Genomic DNA, 15829 nt, shown 5'->3' with positions numbered 1-15829 from the left:
CTTGACTTGACCAGCAGCCTGGAAGAAGTAAGAGCTGAAGCATTGGCTGTCCCAAAAAGCAGTGGGGAGAGGAGGGCAAAGCTAGAGCCTTGGGAAATGCACCAACTATGGGAAGGGAGCCAGTGAAGAGCAGAGAAGAAGAACCTTCCCCATTGCTGAAACCAATGAGGTTCGTGTCCATGCTGCAGAGCAGAGGGCTCTGGGTTTGTCCGCTGCTGTGGCTGACCCTGAGGACCAGAGATTTCCCAGTGCCTGTCCTGGCTCATCCTATAGAAGATGCCCCATGTGAATTCATGGAAATGAATTCGACTTAAAGTGGACAGGAGGAACTTTCCTGAATCTTTCTAAGGAATCGTTAAGAGATACTGTTAATTTCATGTACTAATAATTACCATACCGAGTAATCGCTGAGAACCTATAAAATTGGACACTGGAAATAATCTGAAGAGTTTTTAATACAAAATCTTCTTCTGAATACCACATTTTATAGCAATACCTTTAAACTTTAATCAGAAGTTCTTTATATAAGGTTTTTGTTTTTGTTTTTGTTTTAAGATTTTTAAAATTTATTTATTCATGAGAGACACAGAGAGGGAGGCACAGACATAGGTAAAGGAAGAAGCAGGCTCCATGCAGGGAGCCCGATGCGGGACTCAATCCAGGGACTCCAGGATCATGCCCTGGGCTGAAGGCAAACGCTAAACCACTGAGCCACCCTGGGCATCTCAGGTTTTTTTTTTTTTAATTTTTTAAATTTATTTATGATAGTCACACACACACACACAGAGAGAGAGAGAGGCAGAGACACAGGCAGAGGGAGAAGCAGGCTCCATACACCGGGAGCCCGACGTGGGATTCGATCCCGGGTCTCCAGGATCGCGCCCTGGGCCAAAGGCAGGCGCCAAACCGCTGCGCCACCCAGGGATCCCCCATCTCAGGTTTTTGTTTTAATGTTTGTTTCTCCCAAAAAAGTTTTTTATTTTTTATTTATTTTTTTAAAGAGGTATTTGTACATTTGAAAGAAAGATCATGTGCATGGAAGGAGCGCAGAGGGAGAGGGAGAATCTTAAGCAGGCTCCTTATTGAGCACAGAGCCCAACCTGGGACTTGGTCTCATGATCCTGAGATCATGACCTCAGCCAGAATTAAGATTCAGATGCTTAACCAACCCAGGCACCCCCTCCCAAAAGTATTTTAAACCCTAAAAAAAAAATCAACTATACCCATAAGGTGCTATTTTATATATGTGTATTAATTATATATCAATTTCTCTAATCTTTAGTTTTTATTTTTTTTTTAAAGATTTTATATATTTATTCATGAGAGACACAGAGATAGAGGCAGAGACACAGAGAGAGAAGCAGACCCCTCGTGGGGAGCCTGATGCGGGACTCGATCCTGGAACCCCGGGACCAGGCTCTGAGCCTAAGGCAGACACCCAACCACTGAGCCACCCAGGCAGCCCTAATCTTTAGTTTTTAATTTATTTTCCTGATGTCTCCCCAGATGTAGAGATCACTGTACATTTTTCTTTTAATTTTTATTAGAAATCATACGATTGCTTGCTTTCCTGAATCTCTTAGGGAGTGAACATTTTGCCAGGTTTTCCAACTATTTGAAGACCTTAAACATTTTATATGGGTCTTACCCTGAACGCAAAAGCAATATGTATTTATGGCAGAAATCAAAACTATGCCATACTTTTTTTTTTTAATATATTTTTTTTAATTTTTATTTATTTATGATAGAGAGAGAGAGAGAGAGGCAGAGACACAGGCAGAGGGAGAAGCAGGCTCCATGCACCGGGAGCCCGATGTGGGATTCGATCCCGGGTCTCCAGAATCGCGCCCTGGGCCAAAGGCAGGCGTATGCCATACTTTAAAGAAGAGAGTAAGAACCTCCTGCTTTCTTACCACACAGAGATATTTTGCTATTGTTCTGGTGTGTATCTTCCTGTTAGAGTTTTCTAGCATAGTTTTATATTTCTCTTTTTAACTTTTTCGTTAATAATGTCATGACCATTTCCCTGTGTTTTCAAATATCCCTTTTCAAAACTCTTTTTTTTTTAAGATTTTATTTATTTATTCAGGAGAAACACAGAGAGAGGCAGAGACATAGGTAGAGGGAGAAGCAGGCTCCCTAAGGGGAGCCCAATATGTGGGACTCAATCCCCAGACTGAGGATCACGCCCGGAGCCAAAGGTAGATGGTCAACTGCTGAGCCACCCAGGTGTCCCTCAAAACTGCCTTAATGTCTAGACAGTATTCTAGTATTTGTCTGCATCACAACTTATCCCATTAACCTATACTTTGGGACATTGACGTGGTTTCTCATTTTCAGTCATATAAGTGACACTATGATGAACATCCTTGTACCTCTTTGTGCATTTGGTAATTTCTACAGGATAAGTTCTTGAAGTGGAGGTATTGAGTTAAAAGGCAGGGACACATTAAAAGCTTTTGATAAATACTTCAGATGTAGCCTACAGGAATGTATGATCATAACTCCCACCATCACGACTGAGGGCGATATTTCCTCCCACACTCTTACCAGCAAAGCTTTGTTGACTTGACAGAAGAAAAATGTATTCTGTTGCTTTTTTCATTTTGTCTCTTTACCAGTGAGATTAAATATTTTTTTGTGTCTACTGATTCTTCTATAAATGTCAATTTTGTATTTTTCCCCTTTTAAAAAAATTAGGTGGTAATCTTTTTCCATTGATTTTTTTATATTTGAGAGAAAGCATGAGCACAAGCAGGGGGAGGGGCAGAGGGAGAAGCAGGTTCACCACTGAAGCAGGAAGCCTGATGTGGGACTCTGTCCCAGGACCGCTTTTCGTGTTCATTTCTAAGAATTTTATTTTTTAATTTTTTTAAGATTTTATTTTTATTTATTAATGAGAGACAGAGAGAGAGAGAGGCAGGGACACAGGCAGAGGGAGAAGCAGGTTCTGTCCGGGGAGCCTGATGCCGCACTTGATCCCTGGACCACAGGATCGTGACCTGAGCCAAAGACAGATGCTCAACCACTGAGCCACCCAGGTATCCCTAAGGATTTTATTTTTTAATTTGTGTGAATGTATTCATAGCTAGGCAGAGTTATATAATGAACCTTGACAGGACACATAGGTTAGCTTTAACAATTAGGAATTTATAACCAATTGTTTCATCTGTGCCCCCCTTCCCTCTCAATTTTATTTTATTTTTTAAAGATTTTATTCATTTATTCATGAGAGAGAGAGAGAGAAAGAGGCAGAGGCAGAGACAGAGAGACAGGCAGAGGAAGAAGCAGGCTCCATGCAGGGAGCCCGACATTGGACTGGATCCGCGGTCTCCAGGATCAGGCCCCGGGCTGAAGGTGACGCTAAATCGCTGAGCCACCCGGGCTGCCCCTCACCCTCAATTTTAAAGCAAATCCCAGACATCTTATCATTTCATTTGTAGATATGTCAGTGTGTGGCTCTAATAGATAAGGCCTGGAGGGTTTTTCAGTACTGGAAAGGTATTAACACCTTGTTTTTCATATATGCAAATATTCAGCAGCAGATACTTTCCCCAAGTTTCTGTGTGCATTTTTAATTTTATTATGGCATCTGTGGGTTTTTTGTTTTTGTTTTTGTTTTTTTACAGTGCAGAAATTTAAAGTTAGTCAAATGTATGCATCATTCCCTTCCTGTTTCTTCCTTTGCCTTTATGTTTACTGGAAGCTAAATAAGATGTAAGATCTTACCTGAGAGCAGATGAGATTTCACCTCCCTGTGGCATGACATATTAAAGAAAATATTTCAGAATATTCATAATACTAAGTAGCAGTGGAGGCCGCACACATCCACATCTGATTCCTGTTTACTTAATGAGCATTGCTCTCTCCATGGCCCCGGGGGTTTGGAGTTGTTCCAGCTGCTAATACTTTTTCCTCGTTCACTCTCTCTTGCTCCCCGTTGTAAATCCTCCTCCCCCTTTAATCCGTGGCTTCTGTGTTAAGTAAGAGAGACCAGGTATCCAAGCTTGTCAGGTTTATCTCTAAAGTTGAGTAAAAAAAGACAAAACCAGGGCCCCAGGTGTGCTCTTGTCAGTAAAATACACAGACTTTTCTGAGCTTCCTGTGGACTCCTCTGGGTCTTTTCCTTTGTTTCTTTCTTTTTTTTTTTTTTTTTAAATACTAAGTTTCAGAGGCAGAACTAGATTAATAGTTTGGCCATGCTAGTCTTTGCAGCACTCAGGTCTGATGAGTTGGTCCTCCCCAGCACATGCTTCTTCCTCATGCCTGGTTTGCTGCTCCTGTGAGCAATAATGTGTGAAGGTGATTCACTTTGGCCAGGAATCTGGGTGTGAAACCCCATCTCCTACTCAGGCATCCAGTGTCAACGGGACGGACGATGAAAAGGCCTCTCATGCGGGTCCTGCTGACACACACCTCAAGTCTGAGAACGACAAGCTGAAGATTGCCCTGACACAGAGGTAAGTGTGTTTAAACTCCAGATGGTATTTGCTCTGAGTGTAGTGCCTCCCTCGGCCTTTCCCGCCAGGCGGGGTTTCACAAGGAGATTGGGTCTTGCTCCAAGTGTCCAGTCCTGTCTCTGGGCCAAAGAAGGCCAGCTGGCTTTGTGGTGGTTCTGTCTGGCCGACCAGACCAGGGGTGTGTGTGAGACTACAGAGTACATGAAGGAGGTTTGTTTGTACGTGGATAAGTGTGAGAGAGATGCGTCCCCATGCTTGTGTTTTGGTTAGATTTTTTGAGGAGCCAAATGTCTCATTTATTTGTAGATAGTAAGATTGAATCTTGAATATCCAAGAAAAACCTATAAAACCCTAACAAACTATTAAAAAGAATATAACCTCTCACAAAAATCAACAGCTTTTCTTTTCTTTTTCTTTTTTTTTTTTAAAGATTTTATTTATTTATTCATGAGACACGGGGGCGGGGGGGGGGCGGGGTGGCGGTGGCAGAGACACAGGCAGAGGGAGAAGCAGGCTCCATGTAGGGAGCCCGACATGGGACTCGATCCCGGGTCTCCAGGATCACACCCTGGGCTGAAGGCAGCACTAAACCGCTGAGCCACCTGGGCTGCCCCCAACAGTTTTTCTATGTACCAACACACATCCCATAGAATATGTGTTTGAAGAAGAGATTTCATTACGATATGAACTAGAACCATAAAATACAGAAAACTTAAGAAGGGCATGGTATCTCTGTGAAGAAAGCTTTAAAATGTTCTCGAGGACCATAAATAACTTATTTAACAAACAGAAAGATACATTCTATTGGGAGGTGGTAGGAATGCCTTCATATTTTAAAAAGAGTCTCTCCTAAATTGACATATAAATTTAACATCCTTATAATGACATCAACACAATTTACTTTTTAATGACCGCACAGGCCACGCTTATGTTTTCTTCCCCTGAGACTGTGGCCCATTTCCTGATGGCAGGGCTGGCCCTGTGACGGCGCTCAGAGCTGCTGTCCTTGGGAATCATCCTGGTCCCCCCGGGCAGGGGTTTGGCCAGCTTTCCCCCAGCCATTCTGTGACTGAGAAGCTGCTCTCCCCAACTTGCCCCATTAAAGAGCTGGATCATATTAACTCCATTTTACAGATGAGGAAACTGAGTCCCGGATGGTAGAGTGAGTCTATGCCTAAGGTCACATGGCTAGTCAGTTTCTCCACCATATTGCCTGCTTTTCACTCTTCTGTTGTTTAAGCCACAAGATGTTGCCTGGATAAAAACATTTCACCCCTAAAAATAAATGTTTTTAAATCCCAACTTAATGAACAAGTGAATTATAGGAACGAGCGTGAAGTCATTTCCCTAAATCAGCTTAAATTCTTCATCATCAACTCTGAAATTAATCAGATTACATTTTACTTTTTTTTTGCTTGTGGTGTTTGAAACTGAAAGCTTATATTTCCAGTCACGCTCCTATGTCCTTGAGGCTGTGGGGATGGAAGGAAGATAACACAGATAATCGAGATGCAGTTCTATTTACTTACCCCACCCTCACCCCCAAAACAGCCTGCCGAGACAGAAGTGACTTCAGCCAGGCAGGATCAATTAGAAGCGGGACACTGCACAGGGCATATCCTGCGTGTCCTGCACAGCTCTGCCCACGGCCACCTGCAGCTCCCCGCTTGCGTGGGCTGCAAAGCCAGGAGACAGCGGCACGTGAAAGCCAAGCCCCTGAGGGGACCCTGATTCCAGTTTGTTTCTGGAAACTTCTTTGTGGAGCACATAGGATGGAAGACAGACTCGAGGTTGTTTTTGTCCAGGGGAGGTGTCCAGTAGACCTGTGGTCCTTCCTTGCCCCTGAGGAGATGGAGGTTCAGTCAGGGCACCCTCACATGCTGCCGCTGTCCCCTCTGCCCTCTGATCTCCAGCTCTGGATTCCTCCACAGGCTTGCCCAATGTCACCTGGAGCCAGGCTGTCTCTCACACCTGGGGTCTTGGGGTGTCTGGGATGGCCAAAAGGGCCTATAGCTTTCATGAGATCCTCGGAGTCCCACTGCAGAGCATGTGTCCTGGGGGCTTGTGTCAGGAAGGGACACAACAGAGGGTTCTGGGGCAGGGGCCAGTAGGAAGGAAGAGGGTCCTCTCCACATCCTGTGTCTTTGCTCTTAGCTTCAGGGCTCCTCCTTCTCCATGAGTTTGGTTCTTTCCTAAAGCAATTCTTTAAGAAAATAGCCTGGCAAGGTGACACATGGGCACTAGAGAGGCACCAGCCCTTCTTGGCATTTAATCTTAGTAGCTGGCCTCTCAGGGGGTGAAGGATGGGGGGGCAGGCATGTGGCCCCCCCAGAGGCAGGTGGGTGGGGTGGGATGGCAGTTAGGGGTTGCACTGGGGGGTGGCAGGTGGGTGTCGGGTGGGGGGTGGCAGGTAGGGGTAGAGCCAGGTGGACGGCACCCACCCACCGGGTGACCACCTGGGCCGCCCCACAGTGCTGCCAATGTGAAGAAATGGGAGATTGAGCTGCAGACCCTGCGAGAGAGCAATGCCCGGCTGAGCACAGCGCTGCAGGAGTCGGCCGCCAGTGTGGAGCAGTGGAAAAGGCAGTTCTCCATCTGCCGTGATGAAAACGACCGGCTCCGGAACAAGGTGGGTGTCAGGGTGGGCCTGAGTCCGGGGTCCCTGTTGGGCTTCTCCTTCCCTGTGGTGGGAGGAAGCCTCGCTGCTGCTCCCCTTGTAGCCCTCCGCCCACCTCCCCACTTTCTCTGTGGGAGCACAGCCAAGGGAGCCACGTCTTGGAGTTGCTATTGCAAAGGGGAAAGTGAGCACATGGGAGAGTCAGCCTCATCCCTCTGATGCTAGCTGTGGGGGGCCCTTCCTGGACGGTGGCCTCCTTTGGCCTTTTCTGTGGTTCCCAGATCCTCTGTTGAGAAAGGGGGATCCAGAGGGTAAGCAAGGAAAACGGATTGAGAACATGGTGAGGAGCGTTCACGTGGAAACCCTGCTAGCATGCATATCCCAACGTCTAAGAATCTGCATTCAGAGGCTGGACAGGGAATGTGGCCTCTGAGTATGAGCCGCGTGGGTGCTGACTGCCATCCTGTGCCCTCTGCTCTCTGACCGCCACATCCAGGCAGTTCATCAACAGCCTTCCCGGTAGTTAGTCTCTCACGCTGTCTGTGGTCAGGCTGAGTTGATGAGGTCATTGTGGGGTGGCCACAGAATCCCCAGCTGAGACCCTGGGTGTCTCTGTGTGGCCGGGTGTGGATGGGCAGCACATTTATCCAGCAGGCCGTGGACAGCGGCCGCCGCGTGAGTGCAGGATTTCAGGGGGACACATCACCCTGAGATGGGCATTCACTCTCTCTTGTCACCATTTGTAACCTGCCCACTCAGCCTGAATGGAGCCATGGGAGACCACTCTCCCATTTCCCCATCTTGCTTTGGTACAGATGGCACATAAAAGTGCCTCGTGTCCTTTTTTCATTTCAGTGCCTTAAGTGCTGACAGCGAGGGCCGCAGGCCAGGTGCTGACTGTGCATTCCCTCCCGAGGGCTGGCCGATCTGTCTGCCAGAGGGATCGATTGCCCTATCCTCTTTCCAAGCAGAGAGCTGGGTTTCTCACTTTGTGTGAATGTGATGGGGTGGGGGGATTGGGGGAGAGGAAGCACACCCCATAGAGTTCGCCGCCTGAGGGGAGCATCTGCTTCCCTGTCCAGGAAGCATTGGGAGCTTGATTTCCAGGGCACAAGGTAGAAGCTGGTGGACTCCCCAGGAGTTCCCGTGGCTGGGGGGTCCAAGTCCTGAGGGCTGGTGCACAGCCACCCCTGAAAGTGTCCTTATCGTGACCAGCCAGTACCCTTCAGCTCGAGGACTGCTGCTTGCCTGTGGGACCCCATCAGTGTGCTGCTTTTGTGTTCCTGTGGGTCCCATTCCACTCTGCACGCATGTGCTGGCCTCTGGGAAACACTGTCACACCGCAAGGCCCTTCTGAGGGCTCAGGCTTGGGAAGGGGAGAAGAAGGCACTTTGGGGACTTGCCAGTACAGTCTGCCACTCTCTTCTCTCCGGGAGAAGGCTCACAGGCCAGGCCCTTCCTGCGTGCATCAGTCAAGAAAGGTCACCCTGATTTAAAGCGTTTGAAATGTCATTGCATCTCATTTGGTGGCCACTGTCCCACAGAGTTGATTGGTTCCCTTCCCTGCTGTCTTAAACCTTTGAGATGAAATAGAATAATTCAGGACATGACCAAATGGTGTAAAAAAAAAATCATTATGGGGAGAAGCAGATAGATTCATGGGACAGCTGGCCCCTACTCGTGATGAATCCTTTAAAGCAAACCTGAAGTTCCTGTCCCGAGGTGGTGAGAGAAAATCTGAAGCCCAGCATGTCCTGCAGCCAGATTTTGTGACTGCTAGGGCTCTGCTGGTGTGAAGCAGGGTCTCTCGTGCCAGCAGGGCGGGCAGCCCCATGGGGGGGGGCCACATGGAGTTTGTTCACAGCCCCAAGGAACAACACGTGAGTGGGTTAGTTCATGGTTTATCTTAAAAGACAGCATCAACAGGCGGGCTGATCTTTTGTTTAATGACCAAAGTAAACCAGCATCCCTGCTTCAGCGTGTGGTGTCTGTTAAAGATTGACGAGCTGGAAGAGCAGTGCAGCGAGATCAACAGAGAGAAAGAGAGGAACACCCAGCTGAAGAGGAGAATCGAGGACCTGGAGTCTGAACTGCGGGAGAAGGAGACGGTGAGTAGAGGCGCCTGCAGGCCTCGTGCGCCCGGGACATGGCAGGTGTCTGAGGGGGAGGTGACCGGCCCTGGGGGCAGCTGCCTGGACATCAGCACCGGGCCAGCCGAGAGCTGTACTGAGCTCGAAGCTGAGGGGGAGCTGGATGTATATGAAATGCTCGGAAACTTCTATAGGTGCTCTATCGTCAGAAGTAGAGTTGTGCTGTCCTGCTCATGCAGCCAGAGCCCCGGCCAGGCAGACATTTGTTTTCTGGCAGGGATGGGTGGCAGGACAGCTAAGTGCACAGATGCTGGAGACCATGGGCAAAGCACCAAATGTCCCTGCCTCCGTTTCCCTACCTAGAAGTTGGGGATCATAAGAATCCCTGTCTCTTTGTGGTGGCGTGGTGATGTATAAACTTCACATGGCAATGCCCGTAACACAGCCCGTAGAATTACCTGTGTGCTGATTATTAACTCCACCACTTTTATTATTATTGAGGAGGGTACAGACACCAAGAGCTGGTGTGCACACAGATTGTTTCAAGAAGGCATTTTATCGCCTTTTATCGACTCCTTTTCACATTCTTTTTTTAATTTCTGCCCCCTGTAGGAGTTGAAAGACCTCCGCAAACAAAGTGAAATCATACCTCAGCTCATGTCAGAGTGTGAATACGTCTCAGAGAAGTTAGAGGTAAGGGTGGGGGGCACACCCGCCGTGGCTCCGACCTGGAGGCATCCATGGTGTTACTTGTTTCTCTGGGGCTTCCCCCTTTCACACCTCTGCTGGTAAAGAAGAGCGACTTTCTAGTCATGAAAAACCAGCAGTAACCGCACACCAGATGCCATCTCTGCCTCCTGGGTGCACACTCAGCTGTGTTTGTCTAATGGTTTTTCCACTTCTACGAAGGTGTCCTGTGCATACTGATAGTGCAGGGACTATGTCCCGCCCACAGAAGTCTCCACAGAGCCTTGGGGCGGTGAGGAGCCGGGCAGAGGGGAGGGTAGAGAGCGTAAGACCCCGGAGCTAGTCCATCTTGCTACTCCACAGCCACTGACCTTGAACATGACCTTGGGCAGTGCCCCTTCCTGGCCTCAGATTCTCAGAGAAGAGTTTCCACATCCTCTTTCACTTCCTCCTTCTTCAGGAGCGTTTTTTCCAGGTGTGCGACCCCAGTACTAGTCACTGGTTCCTGGACGGCTGTTCAGAACAGTCTGATCATCATGTCCAGAAAGTGAGGCTCTCACTGAAGAGCACGGGCTTGCACCTCATTTACGGACTCACAGCCACCTTAGGAGGCCTGAGGAGGAGCTTGAGGGTCTCCCTGGTCACACCATGTGATCCCGGGGCCTAGACTGCTGTCCCTGAGGCTGGCGCAGCCTGTCCCTCCTCACTGAGGCCAGAAGCTGGCCTGGAGCCAGGGAGGCCTTGGCCTCTATGTGGAACCAGGGTGACAAGTCACTGCCCCATTTGTCCTGTTTCTGTCTCCTGGAATGGAACTAACACGTGGCCTCAGCTGACTGTTCTGGGCCTGAAACCGAAAAACCCCTTGTGCTGGGTCTGTAGACTTTCTCTGCCCGGGGCTTTGCGAGAGGGCCCATTTGCATCAGGCTCCCCTGGGCAGAACCCGAGCTCTGTGTTCTGTGCAGGGCGGTCCTTCATCAGGCCAGACCCTGGTCACGCACCCTGCCTGTTAGCACCTCTGCTGGGGAATGGGCAGGAGGGGGGACACCCCAGAAGGCTCTGAACTCTGTGCTGCCACCTGGGGTGGCGGGCTTGGGCACTGGGAGGTGCAGGTCTGGGAGAGAGGCCAGCTGGGGCATGGCTGATCTCCATGGATGCCCCCCACCCCAGCCCCAGACCCTTCTCCATTTCTCCATTTCTCCATTTGTCTCCCTCCAGGCGGCAGAGAGAGACAATCAGAACCTGGAGGACAAAGTGCGTTCCCTAAAGACGGACATTGAGGAGAGTAAGTACCGCCAGCGCCACCTGAAGGTGGAGCTGAAGAGCTTCCTGGAGGTGCTGGACGGGAAGATCGATGACCTGCACGACTTCCGCCGCGGCCTCTCCAAGCTGGGGGCCGACAGCTAGGGCCGCGGGGCAGAGGGCGGGAGCGTCCGTCTGTCCGTCCACGCAGGTGCGGGTCGTCGTGTGTGCACCCCAGTGGCGCTGTCCCCTCTCACCTCCCCGGCCTGGCCAGGCTGCCGAGCCCGGGACGATGCTGACTCAGGAACCTTGCGCTGTCTCCCTTCGACTTTTACGTGGTCAGGGCAGGGACGTTTGTATCTCTCTCAAGGGCTGTTGCAACCATACCAACTGAACAGAGCATTTTCTAATCCAAATACAAACACCCTTTACACCTCCTTTTTTTTGAAAGAGCGTTCAGAGTGTTTGAACGTTCAGTGGGCACCAGCACGTGGGACACGGGAGTAGCAGCTTCCCTCCCGTAAGAACCAAGATGTTTGCAAGTGCCACGTAGCAGAGGCTCATCCAGAGAAAGAAGACAAGTCTCTGGTGGGTGCACAGGGATCGCCTGCGTCCACTCTGCCCCCCTTCCTCTGGCCTCCAGTTTGTAGGGTTGCGACAATGTTCCTTTCCTGGGTTTTAATTTCTAAGCGGATGATTGTGCTGTGGGAACAGCGTGCAGTGAGGGTGCTTAGCACAGTGCCTGGTACAAAGTAGGTGCTTAATAAATATTTGTTCAATTCAACATATAAACAGCACTTAGTGTGTTAATCAACCCCCCACCCCCAGCAGCCTCCATCAGACCCTGTTGAATAATCCATCATCTTGCCGTGTTAGGTGATGATCAGACAGGCATTCATTGTGCGTGGTCAAGGTACCAGATGGGCTCGGGTGGCCCCAGGGCAGAGCAGGTGGCAGTGGAAGCAGCAGGAGCTGGTCTGAGGTCCCTCACTAGCCCATCCATGGTGCTGTGCCCCTGGGTGCCTTCAAACCGGGACCACTCTTCTCTAGGCTGGGGATCTAGGATAGGACCCTGTGTTGGGACTGGATGACTAAGGAATCACACAAGCCCGTGAGGGAGAGTTTGCTCAAACTGGCTGAGCCATGGCCTTCGTGACATAGGAGCTCTGCCTCTGTCTTTCTCCATTCCTGCTAAGGTAAGGGCCAGAGCCATAACGCTCCCTTCTCTTACTGAGTTTCTCAGTGGGTGCCCTGCATGGGGCAAAATGGCTTGAATCGCCAGCCATAGGCATTTCTAAATGCCTTTTGGGGTGGTGGAGGCTTTGGTGCCTCCTTCTTACCCCCTCTTACCTGCTTTGAGAAACCACCAAGAGAACATCCCTTTCTAGAAAGAGTTTCTAGAATTCCCCCCTGGTGAATTTGGACGAACAATAAAACAGCCTGACGCAGCAGGTGGGACACACAGATGCCTCCCAGGCCCCAGGATGAATCCTGCTGTTGAGACCACATCTCTGAGCAGAGAGGTCTCATTGAAATGAGAGAAGGCCAGTCATCCAGAGCAGCAAGGCAGCTCAGGGGTGGGGGGGGACCCGCAGGCTGAGTGGGTCAGCTTTGCCTGAGCATACTGGGCCCATGGCTGACAAAGTGGAGAGCATGGTCACCTCTCGGTGACTTGAGATAGGGTGCTGCTGGCCTGCCTTTTCCCCAGAGCTCCAGATGGGCCTCAGGACGGTTGGTAGCAGCTCCCTACTGGTCCAGAGAGCCAGGCTGGCCATGGTCCGGCCCTGTGGCCTAGCAATGGCTATAGGGGGTTCTTCTCAGGCCAGATCAGACCACCCATCAGCAGACCAGGCCTAGGGCTGTCTGGGAGCAGCACTCACTGGGATCCCAAAAATTGAGCTTGAGTCTTATGGTGTCTGCCACCTGTCTGTTGGGTGACTTACTGATCTGGAAGGAACCATCTTGACTGACCAGAGCACACTCAGGTGGCATATTCATAGGATAATAGAGTTGCCAAAGCCCTTCATGCACTCCATAGCAGTGATGGTGAGAAACATTGGCAGAAGTAGCGCCATGACCATGGTGGGCTGCTGTGTCCCTCTGTGGTTGAGACCCACGATATCTACTCACCTGTCGCTGGGGAGTTTGGAAGCACCTTGCAGGTAGTAGGTGAGGATGCATGATGTGGCCTCCTGGGTTGCAGCCCAGAGCAGGGTGGGCTCCTCTAAGGGAGCTTGGGTTCAGCAGGGAAAGCACCACAGCTGTACAAAACCACTGGCCTTTCACTTCTGCTTTTCTCTGAAGATCTTAATGCTTTTTCATTGACTATCTATTTAAAAAAAGATAGCCCTGGGGGCAACCTGGAGGGTCCATGGAGAGACTACCCATCTGACAGCCCCTGGCACCATGAAGGTGGGCTCCACAGAATGAAAATGACCCACTAAATTCACCCCGTGTTTCGCCTGAGCCAGGTTGACATGCCCTCACCTACTGGGACATGTAGCTCCACCACTGGAGACGAGCATGGGCAGCCAGTGTGCCTCTCACTTGTGAGCCTGCCAGCCGTGCTTCCGGAGGATCTAGAGCCAGGACTGCATTTCCTTTCCAGGTCATGTCTCCTGATTTTGACATGCACAGGGCTGGCCGCCCGGACCTGGATTAGCTTTTATCCTACATCTGTGAAACCTGGGGCCAAAGGGGGGTGACATGAAAGAAACATGGAACCCCTTCATAACAGGCCCTAAAAATAACTACTCCTGGGGCGCCTGGGTAGTTCCATCAGTGAGGTGGCCACCTCTTGATTTCGGCTCAGGTTATGGTCTCGGTCCTGGGATCAAGCCCTGTGATGGGCTCCCTGCTCAGCCTGCTTCAGGATTGTCTCTGTCCCTCTGTGCCTCCCCCCTACTCGCCACTCTCTCTTTCTCCCTCTAAAATAAATAAAGATTTAAAGATTTTCTAAGTAAAGACCCAGCTGGGTGCATCACAAAATCGAGAGGTGAGGGGAGAAATCTTCCTAGCGCCCAGGGAATGTAGACCCCAAGTGACAGGTTGGGACAGTGTGGTCATGCCTCGGAGGGAGAGCAAGCCAGTGTCCACACGAGACCTGGAGCTTGGGTGGCACGCAGTCCCACGCTTTCCTGTGTGCTCTCACAATAAACTTCAGGTGGGTGAGAGGGCTGGGCAGAGTTATTCCCCATTTTGCAGATGGAAAGCAGAGACAGACGGTGACACACTGTCACCCAGCTAGCGAGCAGCCTTGTCGGCTGTGCATCTGGCTCTCCTGGCTGTTGGTCTGGTGTCTTTCTGTGGGCCATGCCGTTTTCCCTTTGTGACCTTTAGATGCCAGAAAAAGAATTCTCTGATGTCCTGATGAGAGCACATTGCAGCTATATTCTTTTAATATATGTCCACAGCAAGTGATGATTTGTAAGCAAGCGACCTAGAATTACATTTACATTCATTACAGACAAGAGGTTCCGTTTTTGAGTGGCTCTGGCTTTGCAAGGATCTTTCCAAGAGTGTTGGTTAAAACTGTGTTCTGAGAGACCAGCTTTGTGAAACACAAACACTTCAAGTTCTTTACTGGTGGCTTTAGCAGAAGTAGAGCAGTTTGTCCAAAACAAGCGGGAAGGCCCGAGATGGCAGGGCGGTGAGCAGAGTTGTGGCTGGGAGGTTGTCCAGCCGCTCCTCATCCCCTTCCCAGACAGAAGCCAGCCCTGGGGAGGAGCAGGCCAGCCCAGTGCTTAGAGTGGGTTGAGCAGGATCTGACTTGACCCCCAGAGGACTGTCCGGGTAGGCGTTTGGTCTCCAGCTTGCAGGCTCCCTGTGGACTTTCCAGACTTGGGCAGCCCACGAGCATCACCCTGAGGATGGTGCTGCCTGGTTGGTTTGTACTGCACTGGACGTGAAGCTTGAGTCAGAGGTAGAACAGAGTATAGTTCAGGCGCTCCCTGGAGGTACTGCCATCTGCCCATTTTAAAGGACTGCTTTTCTAGGAAGTGAGGGGCAGTGTTGGATGAGAGCCAGCCACAGGGCATGCCGGGGACCATCCTGGGGCACCCCACATGTGGCCAGGCGCACTCTTGGAAGGAAAGCAGCCATGAGGTGACTTAGCACAGGCGTTCAAAAAGGCTGCCCTATAAGAAGGAGCTGGCCGTGCTCTTTGCTAATCACTGAGAACGGGTCGTTTGTATTGCTGGTCCTTCTGGAAGTTATGACTCTTTTATTTCTTTGAGATAGTCACTGGATTTCGAAGCGCTGACAATTTAAACTAGAAGCTTGCAAATCAGTGTCCGTATACATTTTTAAATGATATGCATGGTTTAAAAGGAGCCTAATTCTGAGTACGTGGTTTCTCCAAAAAAAATATTACATATTCTGGGGTTGGTGGGGGTGGCATCACGGAGAGGGAATCCTGTACAGAAATGTATATTCTTCACATGTCTTTTCCATACACCTGTCTCAAGGATGTGGGCTTTTCTGGTTCCTCTTTAAACACTAGCCAGGCAAGAAGGCGACTTTGGTAATGATTTGGCAGCTGGGTGGAATGTTCTGGTGAACTCAGGAGTGCGAGTGTGTGCGTGTGTGTTTGAAAAAGTGGGAGAAACTATAAGGAACGGTTTTAAATTAAAAAATCTATATACCTAAGAACAGTCCTTAATAATCCTGGTGGTGATGTTATGTGTTCTGGAATCCGCTGAGAAGAAGATGAGTTTGCGAGTCTTTTGTTTCAAGTG

General features: G+C 49.9%; 1 protein-coding gene across 2 annotated transcripts in view; it reads left to right on the top strand.

Moving 5' to 3' along the window:
• HOMER2 (homer scaffold protein 2) overlaps positions 1-11881 on the top strand; it is an 88336-nt gene extending 76455 nt beyond the window's left edge. The window contains exons 5-9 of one of the 2 annotated variants that reach the window (XM_041752537.1): positions 4354-4460; positions 6933-7089; positions 9075-9185; positions 9780-9860; positions 11070-11881. In XM_041752537.1, the coding sequence (XP_041608471.1) occupies positions 4354-4460; positions 6933-7089; positions 9075-9185; positions 9780-9860; positions 11070-11258 (645 nt within the window). In that variant the 3' untranslated portion in view covers positions 11259-11881. Of the gene's footprint in view, positions 1-4320; positions 4461-6932; positions 7090-9074; positions 9186-9779; positions 9861-11069 lie in introns of both variants that reach the window. The other variant, XM_041752536.1, reaches the window with a different exon arrangement.
• The last annotated feature ends 3948 nt before the right edge of the window (positions 11882-15829 follow it).

Source organism: Vulpes lagopus, chromosome 4 (assembly GCF_018345385.1).
Source record: "Vulpes lagopus strain Blue_001 chromosome 4, ASM1834538v1, whole genome shotgun sequence".
Classification (NCBI taxonomy): Eukaryota; Metazoa; Chordata; class Mammalia; order Carnivora; family Canidae; genus Vulpes; species Vulpes lagopus.
This window is presented reverse-complemented; position numbering and strand designations above follow the sequence as displayed.